At 38.1% G+C, this 15,532-nt stretch overlaps 1 protein-coding gene and 1 long non-coding RNA gene across 2 annotated transcripts in view; one reads left to right on the forward strand and one right to left on the reverse strand.

Annotated features, from left to right (window-relative positions):
- Positions 1 to 449: 449 nt before the first annotated feature.
- LOC109033014 (pickpocket protein 28-like) overlaps positions 450 to 15,532 on the reverse strand; it is a 31,197-nt gene continuing 16,114 nt past the window's right edge. Inside the window, exons 10-11 of the mRNA XM_072305701.1 lie at positions 5,336 to 5,450; positions 450 to 2,005 (exon numbers count right to left, since the gene is read on the reverse strand). Coding sequence (XP_072161802.1) covers positions 5,360 to 5,450 — 91 coding nt within the window. The 3' untranslated portion in view covers positions 450 to 2,005; positions 5,336 to 5,359. The remainder of the gene's footprint in view (positions 2,006 to 5,335; positions 5,451 to 15,532) is intronic.
- LOC140225784 (uncharacterized) lies at positions 9,220 to 11,381 on the forward strand. Its single transcript, XR_011900736.1, has 3 exons — positions 9,220 to 9,377; positions 10,659 to 10,822; positions 11,188 to 11,381. It is a non-coding gene; the product is annotated as an uncharacterized lncRNA (long non-coding RNA).

The following is a 15,532-nucleotide window of genomic DNA, read 5'->3' on the forward strand; positions in this document are numbered from 1 at the left end:
GAAACGCATGCAGCTCCTATTGGCAATTTTTACCAAGGGCATGGATGAGTACATCTGTTTTAAACTTGACGGGAAAGGATTCAGCTCCCCTGTGCGACTTGGATGGATCCCGACTCAGGGCAGATGTGAAAGGCTCGAGAAGGTCGCAGAGATGCGCCCAGCGACTCACGAGACTTATCAGATTGTTTGTGGCGCGACTAGAATAAAAGCCTCGGTCCGACGCCATGCGATGACTCGCACTCAGGTCTGAGCTGCATGCATAGGCACTTCACTTGCGCCGAAAGCAAACCTCGGCACACCTCAATTTCAATTAATCATATGAAGCCGTATCTGTAAAAAGGGCGGATGCCGAGTTTTTCAGTTTTCAGAAGAAAGCTCTTAAAGTTGTCAAAGCTCTGCGTTTTGACTCCATTTGAAATCAAGAGGATTCGGCTTAAGGATTTTATGTACAGCAAATCCTCCCCTAAAAAACCCTTTTCAGATTTTTTAATTCAAAGCAAAACTCAGTGAGCTAAATCGGGTACATTAAAAAAAGACGTTCTCCCTAAAAACGGCGGATGTTGACATCCGTCATTTTTTCAAGTACGGCTTCATGTGCAAACAGCCGCAGGTTCTCTCAAATATGGATCGAATTCGATACATCAAACAGGTGAAATTGTATCGATATCGATTGGTTCAACATGTAAACATGGCCTCAAAAGTCAATTTAGAAATCTGAGGGTGCCGGTCTTTTGTGATAAAGACTTTTTATTTGTATGAGTACCAAATAGCAATGAAAAGTGAAATTGTAAGGCATTTTCTGATTTTTGAAAATTTTTGAGCCTGGCCATTCAAGGGCCTGACATACATCATGCAGCAAGTCAAATATTTAATATCTGACTTTTGTTGAGCAGGAAATCACACCATGTAAGTGGAAATTATTCTGCTTTAGGTTTTTTTTTTTTCTTTTTGCGACACTTGTAACCAACATGCACTTCTTCCCGGTGAACAGAGTCCAATATTCTGGAAAAAGTACCATTGACGGAACTCGTTTGATACAAGCCTCGCTTCACCACCATTAAACGGAGGAGAAAACGCCTTCAATCACAGCCGATGCAAATGAAGTAGCAGTTCTAAACGTGTGGTCTTCCCCTCAAGGAGACTTAAAATAGAACTGCTCTGTTTATAGTATCTATCTACGTGCCGATCTTACCAGATAAAATGTGAACGTTTTATATCAAAACCTTCAAAGATTCTTCTTACAATCACAAAAAATTGCAAGCGATAATATGCAATCGTGCTTGAGTAAATCATAATTTTATCAAATGACACTTGGTCACGTTGCAATTCAATTAAGATTAATTCTGATTCTCTCCCCTTTAATTGTAATGTTTCTTCAAATGAGATTTCTATACTATGGCGAGAAAAACCAAAGGTAAAGTGAAACTGAATACGAAAATAGTATTTTCTGCACATAGCCTTAACTTGTTCACATGAGATATTGGGTCTCCCTCTCCATACCGTGTCTAATTATTCCAGGAATAGAAGAGAGGGGGTGATATTTTGAAGTTGTTCGTAAGAATAATAAGCTTAGCCAGATATCTACTCTCCGTTAATTTGACATGGCAAACCGGAAACATCCTTTATATTTATTTATGTATTTCTTTATTTATTTTTTTGTCTGTAAAAAAAAAGAAAGAAAAAAAAAATTATAGGGTATTACTTTTGTCACACATACTTCCTTCCCCTTGAATATTTATCACGTAAAAACATCCTAGCAAGAAGTAAAGTTAAAAAAGGTACTTGACGAGCTTGCGTGTCTATTGAGAGAAAATGCAAAGGTTTTTCTGGGTTATCTAAAGACTAAATTGTCATGCTCATCTCTGTTTTGATTCTGTGACAGCCTTGACCCCACCTGATCGGAGTGAATCTCTCTTGGTACGACGAAGACAAAAAAAACAAAACAGCTCAACTAAAGTCACAACGCTTGCTCCCAAGAATAACCCCGCTGTTCCTCCGACTGAAACTGAAATGTAATGAGAAATAATTCCAATTAGATGGCGGAATGTTTGCATGTAATAATTTGAACTGTCTGAATAATTAAAATTATTCTGCTGTTCTCCCCGAAAAACGCAATTGAAATATTGACATTTTTTTCAGTCAAGTGTCAAGTCAAGTTTTTTTTTAGTGTAACAGATAACTGTGACGCTACTCCATCTGAGAGTGGAAGTTTTAGGTATGAGTATAATCTAGTGAATGTCATTTCGGCCAGCACGGCGCATTGTGGATCGAGTCGATAGGAGAGGTCGGACGAAATTTGGAAACTCTAAAAACTTATGACTCCGTTTATACAAAACTTTGAGATTTTAAAAGTGGTTTCCTCGTGAAATCTTCTTCTATAGGCATCCCTTAAAATTTAAAAAGTGACGAATTAAACATCAAAATTTGCAATTTTAGTCAAAAATTTCACATTCGACCTCTCTGATAGACTCGATTCACTGTGCAGCGTAAAAAAATCGCCTTCAAAAAGATAAATATGCAATCCAACGACGACTTGGGAATCGTTTCCCGGAAACCTAAAGTACTAGCAGCATGCTCCATCAGTATGGTCTTAATTTAAGGATTTTATGGAATATCATTTAATTATCTCTCTTTCAACCACAGAGAGGTATGATTAGGTTATAAGAATCTGTGTCCAATGTTTTTGTGTCCACTTTTTTTTGGTCCATTATACATTTTTGTCCAGTAGTTAGTTTGGTCCAAAAGAAAATTTGTCCTACCTTTTTTAGTCCTCCTTATTACTTTGACCCATACATACTTATATGTCCAATGAGCAGATTTTATTTTTGTCCAATTGAATCAGTGAGAAAGGAAACACACAAACTCGAAAAATGAAAATAATCAAGACACACACAAAACTGCATATTAGGTGAAGAAGTTAATCTAAGAAAAATATTTTTGGCGCCTAAAAGCAAGTACTTAAGGAAAAGAGGGGTGTTACTGTTAGAAAAGGGGAAAAATACTGAATAGGGGTGGTAATGTTAGAAAAGGGGAAAATACCTCTTATCTCAAGAGTCGGGTTCAGGACGTTGGGGATTTGAATGCAGTTTTAAGTGGTAAGCAAGCGCTCTCAGATAGGTTTTGACTTCGCCCTCTCCTTTGTACTGCGCATACCGTTCAACTATGGCCTTCACTCTGTCCTGATTCGTGACGTAGGTTTTGTTGACCGGAGCCGAAATGTTGTGTCCTCCTCTTTTCTGGACTATATTTTGTTCAGTTTCCTCTTGGACGTCTCTGAGTTTTTCTATAAATTTCCAAACATTGGCGTGATACGTGCCCACGAGGCGATTAAACTTTGAATGGAAACCTTCGACAACGTTGTTTGTGCGGTGTCTGTCCTCTAAAACTAATGTGTAAGAATTTCATACACGTGGTGGGAAAAGTGGGGGCACTGCTCGTCGACGACCTCTTCCTCGCCTCCCTCGAACATAAGTGCGCTCGATGTACTCAGCAAACTCTAGGACATCTTCATGAATTTCTTCCACGAGCGAATCAAATGTTGCTACCAAATCTTCCTCAGGAATAAATGGTAATGCCATCAACTCCAATAAATGCTTCCTTATCTCTGAATTCTCGGTGTCAAGGTATGCGTTCCTCAACCCCCTGTTCACTATTTGTCACCACAGAGATTGTCCGAAATGAAAAAGACATCCATTAATCTGGATTCCATCAAAAGCCCGTCTTAAAGCGTTCATATTGCCGATTTCAAAATCCGTAAGAGCATGTTGGAAGTGGAGGTGAACGTTAATAGATACTGCATAAATTTTAAGCTGTTGGTACAGAACGTTGTAAGTGTCTTCGGTTTTATTGGAACACAGCATGTATACTAAAGGCAGGACAACGCCCATGAAAAGGCCGTGAAGAGTGTAGAGCTGCAAAAATTGGTTAGGGACCGACTTAAAAGTTCCATCAGAAAATATCGTATCGCTGTTTCCAAGTATTTTCACGTTGCTCTCTGTTGAAAAAATGATGATTCTTTCTGGACTACCCGCACCGTTGTCGAAAATAAGGAAGGGCTCGTCATTTTTAGTATACGAGTAAGGGTGGTCAATTACGACATCGTTCAAAGACTGAGGGATCCGCGGTCTTCCTAAGTTCTGTTGTAGATTTACCACTCGCTTCAAAGCATTTTTCTGTGGCAAGCGCATGAGAATTTCCTCATTGCTGACATTCTGCAAATTTTGTCTGATAACTGTGTTGGGGGTTGCATTTGGTTGATTTTTTGAGGTTTCTTTGATACTCTGAACAATCTCTCGGACTTGGATCATGCTTGGATCTGGTGGATGTAGATGCTTGCTTGTGTCACATTTGAAAATGACCAGTTCGGCAACATTTCAAGGCACCCAACGCTTGTTATGCATCTGGCATTGCACGCCGATCGTCGTTCGCATCTCCAATATTCTCTAGTTTTTCCTTTGTTGAACGAGTGGTGGTGGTATACATACCCCTCATTACTCAGGATTGATTTATTTTTTGTTGATTTCATTAGGATCGGAGCCATTTGGAGACAAATTGAACTTGAAATTTCGAAAAAAAAAAAAATAAAGAAAAAAATCGAAGAGTTACATAAGACTTGAAATTTTGAATTTATTGAATTTGTTTTAACCTTTATAGGTTAGACAAAGATAAAAAGGCCCTTCATTCATTCCTAATCACCATGGTAGCATATCCTCTTGTTAAAATTTAAGGTTAAATTCATATGTTGATATTTGCCTCACTCGTCACTAATTCATTCATATTGTGCACTGTTCTTGGTCAAAAAGAAAAACTTTGTAAAAAGGACAAAAAAAAAAAGATTGGACCTACAACGCAGGGCCATTTTATGGATTGGACCGAAAAATGTAGGACCAAACTTATAGGACTAACTGGCACTGGACGAAATTTTTTGGACAAAAATTCGCTAGGACGAAAAAAATTGGACGAAAATTCCTGAAACCTATGATTAATATGGAGACCCAATAATATGCTGATCAATAACCTAGCAAGAATGAAAAAGTTGGGTCAAAGTAGATGGACTATACAACATATATCACAGGCCAATAGGAAAATCAGGCATTTATCAAAATACCCAGGCAAATGGAAGCTTTTCATTGAAGACGATGACTGCCTATTTGCCCAGGAGTTTTCGAACATGCCTAAAACCATGACCACCATTCTACTTAATTATTTGCCTAGAATTTCAACGTTTTCCTTATATTTTTCGCTATTTGCCTAGGCATTTTTATGGATGCATGTTTTTTATATTAGCATGCGACGGATGTCTGTCATTCATACGATAACGTTGATCAATACTTACCAATCAAATCCAAGCGAGATCGAACTACGTCACGTTTATATCTCTCGGACGGCAGAGCCTCCATTTTAATAGTAACTTTGAACCAAAGGCACTTTCGTCTTGCACATCTGAGTTGCTGGAATTAACATTTTAGAACTTAATGAATCGGGAAATACACAGACATATCGGAGACTTTAACGCAATGTATAAAAGTGAACCATCTCATGACGTGACAACTCCCATGCTCTGGCGCGGACCACACGGAAAACATTAAATTGCTGATTTAACAATTCAATTGCTAAAAAAAAGTGACTGCAATATTTCAACGTATATTTCACCAAAAAAAAATTCTACTTGAACCACTATTGTAAGCTAATTTACCCACGGGGTGGTTAAAGTAGCGTTTTTTGTTGTAAAATCTACATTGAAACATTGCAGTCACTTTTTTTTAGCAATTGCATTGTTGAATCAGCAATTTAATTTTTTCCGTGCGCCGACAAATTTCTTCGCGGCTTCCAAGATTTGTAAGTCTAGTTTACAGCGGTGGCGAGGCGTGGGTGATCGATTATCGATATTTCGCCATTTAAAGCTGTAATAAAGAATCGATTATTAAGGTGTTTGTAGCGAAAATCCTGTTTATCGATCTTTTTAGTGCGAATCAATGGCAGATAAATCTATGTATCGCAAAGCACGCCACCCCACTGTTTTGCAGGTAGACGCCTGCAATTTGGGAGGGATATCCGTAGTGGAGAATTTGAAGGTGTCTGAAATTTTGTAAATTTCATGTTTAAAATGAAACTGCTAAGTAATTCAAGCACGATGACATCTATGGTTTCTAAATTGAACAATTATTGGAGGAAATATGACAACATAACCTAATCTGCCAAAATACATGTTTTTTAAATGTAAAATGCCGCCAGATGACGTCACAAAGTGGCACATTTTTCATTTTTAAATCTATTTTCCTACAATTACCCATTTCAGAAAAAATATATGAAAAATACTGCGAACTCGGCTCATTAAACTCTCTCAGATGCAGCAATTTGGCAACATCGGGATTCCTCCATTTAAACCTATGTTAAATAATCGATTCTTATTAAAGCTTCAGGTCCCTCCAAGAATCAATACATTTCCATGGGTTTGAATGGAAAAAATACGACGTTGCCAATTTGTTAGATCCGCCAATGACAGCGATAAAATTTGTGTGTGCCAATTCTCCATTGTGTTGAGAGTGAATAAAATGTCGAAGCCCAAGTCCCTCCTCCAGCATTATTGGAGGGAGGGGGAAGGAAGTTCCGATTTGCAAAGTCGAGACTCCTTGTGTACACGTTCAAATGCAGATGGTCATCTTCGAATCCCATTTTCAAAGCGACAGAAGAATTATCTTCAATGATGCTTCTTCTTCAATGAAAAAAATTGCATTGCTATGGTTTAAAGACGTCTTTCTTAAAATTGGAACAATGATTATAATTACAGACTTAAAATATTTTCACAGAGTCGATGAAATTAAGACAATGCACCGTGGTAGACTACTCGCAATTGATGAGATGAGACTCAAAGCATCACAAGATCTCAGATATGACATCGGAACTGGACGCAAAACAAGTTGAATTTAAAATTTCCGAAATCAATGCTCAACTCATGGATGATTAACATTAAAATCAGTAATTTTTTTTCTTCATTAAATATGTAGAGAACTACAAAATACATGTTTTAACCCTATTTGCTATAAGTTATGAACTTTTTACAATAATATAATGGGTGGGCCGGAGTACCGGAGTAAAAAGCTTCACGTTTGGCGAAAAAAATTAAATTAACCTGAATGAAATCGGTCATGGAAACTAAACCTGTGCGGTTCAGCAATAAATACAGTTGTGCTCGGCGAAACAGAAAAATCCTCCTTCCTTCGATGCACGGTATTATTAAAATAGTTGAAGAGAATTCGCAGCTATCTGAATAAATTACTCTGTTCTAAAGCGCATCAAAAGGAGTTCAGTGCCCAATCTAATCTTGTTTTTTTTTTTTTTTTTTTTTTTTTTTTTTTTTTTTTTTTTTTTTTGGCAAGCAGGAAGTTTGAATTTACAAATGCGGTAGATGCTGATCTCTCATTTGGACTGCATTTTGCAATTCGTAACTACAACGTTCTGGCTTATTCTAGAAACAGCATAAGTGTCATTAATTTCCTCATGCAGATAAGTACTTTTATGGATAAGCCTGAAATTGTAGATCCTGATTGCAAAATGTAGTCCATTTGAAAGATGAATTTGGACAACGTTCTACATTTATTTACCAAGCACAGAACTATGGGGAGCGTTCAAGTTTTACGTAAGCTACTTGAGGAAGGATGTGAGGGGGACTAAGCTTGCCCTTCTACGGGGGTTCTATGAAGGGGGGAGAAAGGTTGAGCCAAGTCCCGGTAACCCAGGATTGCGCGAAAGGTCTAAGAAAATATAATGAGGATTGCGCGAAAAAGACACAAAGATTGCGCGAATAGAAACCTTAACATCTGCTACAGAAATGCGCGAAATTAAAATGAAGTTAATTCAAGTTAGAAGTTCGGCAATACAGGAAATCGTTAGAGAATAAACCCATTTGTATGTTAACGCTAGTTCAGGTTAGTTTGTTGAGAAGTCATTGATGTCTTACCTTCTGAAAAGATTGAATGGTGGTCCCGGGTATAAAGAACTTTCCTAACTTTTCTCGGAAAAAATATTTAATCCAGAGGAACGAGGCAACGTTGCATTGCTCATACGGCGTCGAAACACAACATAGTCCTTTTCAGCTCTATTATTCGATGCCGCGATTATTCTAACGCGAATTCGAATCATAGCGCCGAACACAATGCGGCCGGCGCGGCGTTAAACGTGTATTAGCGCCTGCAAGACCTCAAGAATACTTTACGCATTGCGCCAAACAGTGCGGTCGTCCGGCGCCCATATTAGCGCCTACAAGACTGCATGAATACTTCTCGCATTACGCCTAACGCAGTGCAGTCGGTCAGTTGGCGTGAAATGCATATTGGCAACTGCAAGACTGTACTGTAGGAATGCAGTAGGACTGCGTGCCATCATTCTTGACTTTCTGCTCCAGTGTTTACCATAAATAAAAGGAAAATATGTATCCTCATGGACGCGTCCACAAAAAATTTCCTCTCAATCCAGAAAATAGTGCAGTAAGAGAAAATAAAAGTATAGTTAAGCTACCGATAAAAATTTAAAAGCGATAAGAAAGACTAGATCATACTGTTCGTGCGAAACACGAGTTGAATTGCTGTGTTGTTTCTATTGAGAAAGGTCCAATTACCGAATGTACGCGTCTTTCCTTTTTCTTTCATCTGTTCCTTCCTTCATATTCCTTCTCTTTTCCTCCCTCCCGTGCACCCCGCCTCTCCCTCAGATCCGCCTACGATCGTAATTTAAGCAACGCTATAGCTGAATATTTAAAGGAAAAATATTTATATTTTTCCTAAAAAATAAATTGGTATTTTATAGAGGAAAGTTTGGCAACGCTTCAATGTTCATAAGGCGTTATTAAAATTTAGCGCGGGAGTGTAACGGACCGTAAAAAATACAATCAGGACAGCTCCCTTTCATTGTTTCGGACACGTGAGGTGCCTTCATCTCAATAGTACAAAAGGGCCTTGCGCATGTTTGGCTAATGGTGTTTACAAAAGAACGTCCCTTCCTTCCTTTGTTCCGAAAAATTGGGATTCCCTGGCACTGGAAAACAAGGAAATAGTTTCTAAATTACATCCTAGTTGCAAAAGAGGTCAGCAGGGTGGGGGGGGGGGTTGTTTGTGGTGGCGAAAGACCGAGCTCATAAAAGAGTAACCCCACCCCTAAAGTTCAATCAGTGTGGGTTCAGTGAGCAAAGTGGCTCAATGGGTAATCAGGTCAGTGGGTTAGTGGTGTAGTGGTGTAGTGGTGTAGTGATGTAGTGGTGTAGTGGTGTAGTGGTGTAGTGGTGTAGTGGTGTAGTGATGTACAGTGGTGTATGGTGTAGTGGTACAGAGGTGTAGTGCAGTTAGCAATCAGAATCTCAATGTGAGTTAAGCTCCTAATATGTGAGTATAACATATATAATAGCTTAATCATACCTTCTATCGCCATAATATTTAAACTTCATACTTTTCATTTTTCAAATTTTGAAATTTTCAATAATTGGTTTTGAAATTTTTATTTTTCAAATTTTAAAATTTATTTTTTCTATTTTCAATACTTACCTACTTTTAAATCTCAAAATGTTTAATCTTTAAATATTTTATTTTTTAAAGTTTAAATATTTGGTTTATCCCATTTCACTTTATTATTACCATGGCCGTGCCTATTTCATAATATTATGAATCAGTATAGGGTACTTCTATCCTTTAAAGAAGGAAATTATCAATGAAATTGACAATGATTCTTATTATTTTTCCAATTTTTCTAGACTGAGGGTAATGCTTTTCTCCCTTTAAGATTACTGTCGTGCATTGAGAATAAAATCAAATTAGATGGTTGTAGTTAAGGTGATTCGATGGACGCCATATTTTGTGTCAGAACGGCATGCGATATATCGCATCAATTGGTTCCATTTTTTCAGCTACTCGACATTTTTCTCCAATTTTGAGATCGCAATTTTTTGTCAGGAGACTAAAGCACTCACTTACCAATTTTAACAAAGAGATTCATTGTAATAAAGGCGTGGTTTTTTTTAGAGAGAAAACATTGCATTCGATACTGATATCGAATCTGCACTCGAATGCGATATTTTCTCTCTAAAAAAAACACGCCTTTCTTACGTTGAATTTCTTTGTTATAATTGGTAAGTGGGTGCTTTAGTCTCCTGACAACAGAATTGCGATCTCAAAATAGGAGGAAAATTACAAGTAGCTGAAAAAATGGAACCAATTGATGCGATATATCGCATGCCGTTCTGACACAAAATATGGCGTCCATCGAATCACCTTAAAGAACGCGTAACTGTATCACAGCTTTTGAAACTTTCCAGATATCAATATTGTTTTACTTATTCCAATAGAACTAGCCGACGTACCCTCCACAAATTCTCCATTAATATTTTTTTTAAAAAAGAAGAAAATTCTCAGGAATTTCATGAAAAATTACCGATTGGTTTTTGATAAATAAAATAAAAATTAGACGTGAGCGGCGATTTGCAACGTCAGAATCAGAGGTGCACAATTTTACTTTCAGCAATCTATATACTACTCTTGCTAAATTTCTTTAAAAAAAAAAAAAAAAAAAAAAAAAAAAAAAAAAAAAAAAAAAAAAACGCGTAAGCTACAATTTTAATTTACATTAGATGTTCACTATATTTACTTGCTTCATTTTTCTTTTTTTTACAGAGCGGCAAGAAACTATTACTGTGAAAGCGCTTCCAGTACCTTGTAAAATGATTTCAACTCATTTTCTTAAGTTGGATTTTTTATTCTCCTCAAGAGCTTCATACTATCTTCCTGAGTTGACAAGAGACAGGATCAGAGTGGAAGCTACTTTCAGCATGTTGATCGTAAGTAAAAATGCTTTGCAGCATTTTTATTTCTCTCTCAAAGATCATTATAATTTTAATCTCCATGTTAATTTTACTCGTATTTCCCTTTCTTTTTGTTCTTTTTCAGATTGGCAAGAAACGAACACAGTAAAACAGTTAACATTGTTTTGCATTAGTTTTTTGTTTTGTATACCTCGTGTTGACTCTGCTGTTTTTGTTTCATATTGGTTTTTTGTTTTGTATGCCTCATATTGATTTTGTCCTTTTTGCTGTTTTACCAACTGGTAAAGAGACGAGCACTTTAAAAACTGTTTAACTTTATTTCATTTTACCTTTCATCCTCCATTTACCTCAACTAATTTTTTTTTGTGTATTTTTTTCAGATCGGCAAGAAACTAGCAAAGTGAAAGCTGCTTTATATTATTATTGCTGCTGCTGTTTCCACCAAGTTCTAGCATCGAGGAAAATCGGTGATTTAAAGGTACCAGGTTAAAACCATGGTGTGTATTAATTTGAATGATGAAGAAACTCGCCTTATTGGTATGTACCTTGCAGTGTCGTCTTGATGAGCAATGTACTCCCTCACAATTGGACGTAAAATTTGGTAGTTGTATGGATCTTTTTCAATTTTTAATTATTTTTAATTTTGTAAAAAGTAAAAGAAATATTGGTATAATTTACCAGAAAGTACCAGTATAGTTTGAATTGGACTACATTTTGCAATTTAGAACTATAAATTCTAGCCCGATTTAAAAACAACTTATGTGTCTTTAGTTTCCCTATGCACATAAGTGTTTTTCCAGAAGAGCCAGAATTTATAGTTCCAAATTTCAAAATGCAGTCAAATTAATCTGCAATTGAAACATACATTAAATTTTCTGATTAATTGCTCATGGCGGAAGAAAAAATGACCGAACTAGAGAACAATTAATTGCATTATTTTCCAAATGATATTAATGAATTCCAATTTTTTTACTACTAGATGATTACGGTACTTTTAGAAAGTATCAGTTTTGACAAGTTTATTCGGAGTAAACAAAACTATTTTTTGGCTCAAGTTTTTATTTTCAAGTTAGGTTAAGCTCTGATTAATCACTCCATTTTTTTTTATTCTTAGTTTGTTTCAGGTCTGCCCAAAATGCACCTTTATATTATTCATGCTGAGTGCCAACCGCTGCAATCATTTTCCAGTGATTCATGGAACCAAAATAGTTAAAACCACGGTGTGCAGCAATGCGGGTGATGATGTCACTCATCAAGCTCCCTAACAGGCGATGTGCCCCTTCATAGTGCATGTGAACATTTTTTAATTGAACATATTTTCTTCAATTTAACATTATCATTAATGGTATAAAAATTAAGGTGACTCGACGGACGCTATTCTTTGTGTCAGAGTGACATGCGATTTATCGCATCAATCCGTGCAATAATTTCAGCTACTTGTCTTTTTTTCGAATTTTGAGATTGGACTTCTATTGTTAAGAGACTGAAGAATTCATGAACCAAATTTGACAAAAAAAAGTCAACGGATTTAAGGTGTGGTTTTTTTAGAGGAAAAATATCGCATTCGATACTGATATCGAAACTGCACTCGAACGCGATATTTCTCCTATAATAATACCATGCCTTTATTACGTTAAACTTCCTTGTCAATTTTGGTACATGAATTCTTCAGTCTTATGACAACAGAAGTGCGATCTCAAAATTCGAAAAAAAATGACAAGTAGCTGAGATTATGGAACAAATCGATGCGATTTATCGCACGCCACTCTGACAGAAAAAATGGCGTCCGTCGAATCACCTTGACAGAGATTTTGGCATAACTAACCAAGAAGCCAAGACAATTCTAGTTGGTCTGCATTTGTAAAATACATTAAAATTCCTGATAAGAAGAAAGAAAACATGACAAAAATGGAAGAAAATTGCATTCGATTTCACATAATTAATGAATTTTGCGAAAGAGAATATTTGAAAAAATCAGATTCGACAAGTTAACTTGGCATAAACAATACAATTTTCTCGCTAAAGTTTTCATTTTCAAATTAGGCTAAGGTGATTCGGTGGACGCCATATTTTGTGTCAAAACGACACGCGATATATCGCATCAATTGGTTCCATTTTTTCAACTATACTCGTTATTTTTCTCGAATTTTGAGATTGCAATTCTGTTGTCAAGCGACTAAAGAATTCACTTACCAATTTTGACAAACAAATTCAATGTAATAAATGCGTAGTTTTTTTAGAGGAAAAATATAGCTTTTGATACTGATATCGGAACCGCACTCGAATGCGATATTTTTCCTCTGAAAAAACCACGCCTTTGTTACGTTGAATTTGTTTATCAAAATTGGTAAGTGAATTCTTTAGGTAACCTACTGACAACACAATTGCGATCTCAAAATTCGAGAAAAATAACGAGAAGCTGAAAAAATTGAACTAATCGATGCGATTGATCGCATGCCGTTCTGACACAAAATATGGCGTCCATCGAATCACCTTAAGCTCCAACTAATCATTTCTTTTTTGTATTCTTAGTTTGTTTCAGGTCTGCAAGAAACGAAGAAAATGTTCCGCATTGAGGACGGAAGGAAGTGCCCTCCAAAATGTGTATTTGTTGTGTAAAATTTAAATAGTTGAATTATTCAATTCATTTTCAATTGATGAAATTTTTAAAAGCTATAAAAATAATTATATTCAAAACTTATCGTGAAGCAATTAATTTGAATACCCTCAGTCTTTTAAAAATATTTACATTTTCTTCCAGTTCTGCGTAAGTGCGTATAAATCTCATGTTTTACTAAAACAATATTGCATTCAACTGACAGTAATTTAACTTCATTACGCAAAAAGAACTTGTCTTTCCGGTTCACTGTAGAAAGAGCATAAGTACCAACAATTTTTCACACGAATTGGTGATTTTTTAAAGAGCCAGAAAAATTAGTTCTGTTTTGCCTCATGTAGTTGAGCTACTACAATTGAATACAAACTTGTAGTTGAGACTGTATAATGTAGTCCAAAGACAGTACTACCGTGCTAAGGAAAAACGCCGTATGAACCTTTAGGCGTTGCCAAATGTCCTTTGATAAAACACGAATTTCCTGGTAAACCTATGAATATTTTCCTTCCAAATTTTTGGATAATTTTGTTCGCAATCTCACTTAAAGTCCCTGAAAATTTCAAGGAAAAATATTCATAACTTTTCTCAAAAATAAATATTTAATTGAAGGAAATTTGGCAACTCTCGAATGTTCATACGGCGTTCTTTCTTAGCACGGCAGAGTAGGTAACCGCAATTTAAATTAAAATTTGGGAAAATGACACCTAATTTCATTAATTATGGCATGGTGCCCTGACTAAAATTTTAGTGAGAGAGAACTGGACATATTCATGCTAAAAGGAACTATGTTGCTCTTGTTCATGGTTCCTTTTAGGATAAATACGCCTCTAATGGATGGATGATAATGGACCATTACTTTTAACTATTCTGCGGGCCTAATAATTAGAAGTCCAGAGCCAGTTGTCCCCTGTTGCGCAAATCATACTAATAATTCGTGATGTTTTTGTTTGTTTCAGATGATGCGGCTGAAGAAACGGGCTGGGGGGGGGGGGCTCGCTAAGGGAGGAGGTTCCCGGGGAAAAGGGGGTTCGCGGGGTTGGGAAAGATCGCGAAGTAAGGATTCCTGGGGAGGGGGTCCCGGGGAAAGGTGGGTCCGTGGGGTTTTTTGGGGGGTCGCGGAGTAGGGTTTCCCGAGGGGGGTTTCCCGGGGAGAGGGGGGTCCGTGGGATTCAAGTAGGATCGCGGAATAGGGTTCTCAAGGGGGGAAGGGCCGCGGAATAGGATCACGGGGGGTGGAGTAGGATTTTTTTTTTTTTTTTTTTCTGCGACTGGCTTGCTGAGATCCTCCGGGGCATTACGTCCCGGGGTCCGCCGTCGCCGGCAGGGGCGCCCGTCGGGACCCCGTGGGTCCGTTGGACGCCCCTGCCCCCGACCCCCCGCGAGGGGGGTCTCTGCCCCCCCGCAAGGGGGGGCTTTTGACCCCCCTCGCGGGGGGTCGGGGGTGGGGGCGCCCAGCGGACCCTTATGGGGTCCCGGCGGGCGCCCCTGCCGGCGACGGCGGCTCCGGGGCGTTGTGCCCCGGAGGATCTCAGCAAGCCACGAACAGAAAAAAAAAAAAAAAAAAGGGAGGTGGTGGGAAAGGAACCTGGAACCCGGAAGCCGGGGTTGGGGGAGGCCGCTGCCGATTGACACCGTCGTACCGGGATCGTCACACACCGTCGTACCGGGATCGCCGCACACCGTCGTACCGGGATCGCCGCACACCGTCGTACCGGGATCGTCGATTTTTTTTTTTTTTTTTTTTTTTTTTTTTTTTTTTTTTTTCTGTTTCAGGTGCTGCTGCTGGACGCTGGTTCCCGCAACCGAAGGTAAGCTACCGTTTTAATTCTTCACACTAATCAGCTACGTGGAGGGTACTACTTCCGTCTTCTGCAGGCACAGCTGCGTTTTGGCAGTATCAAAAACGGCATGGAGCAATTACAGGTGGTGCTACGGTAGCGTTGGTAAGCGTTTTATTTTGTTTTCTCTTCCCCTCCCCTTTTCCCTCTCCGTGGATTAGGGCTCTTGGCGATACCACGTTAAAAAAAACGCGCCAAAAGCTCTACCTCCAGGAGCAGCACCGCTTTATTTACCTAAACGGGCTCTCCTAAGGTGGTGTGGAAACGAGCTTG

Source organism: Bemisia tabaci, unplaced genomic scaffold, assembly GCF_918797505.1.
Source record: "Bemisia tabaci unplaced genomic scaffold, PGI_BMITA_v3".
Classification (NCBI taxonomy): Eukaryota; Metazoa; Arthropoda; class Insecta; order Hemiptera; family Aleyrodidae; genus Bemisia; species Bemisia tabaci.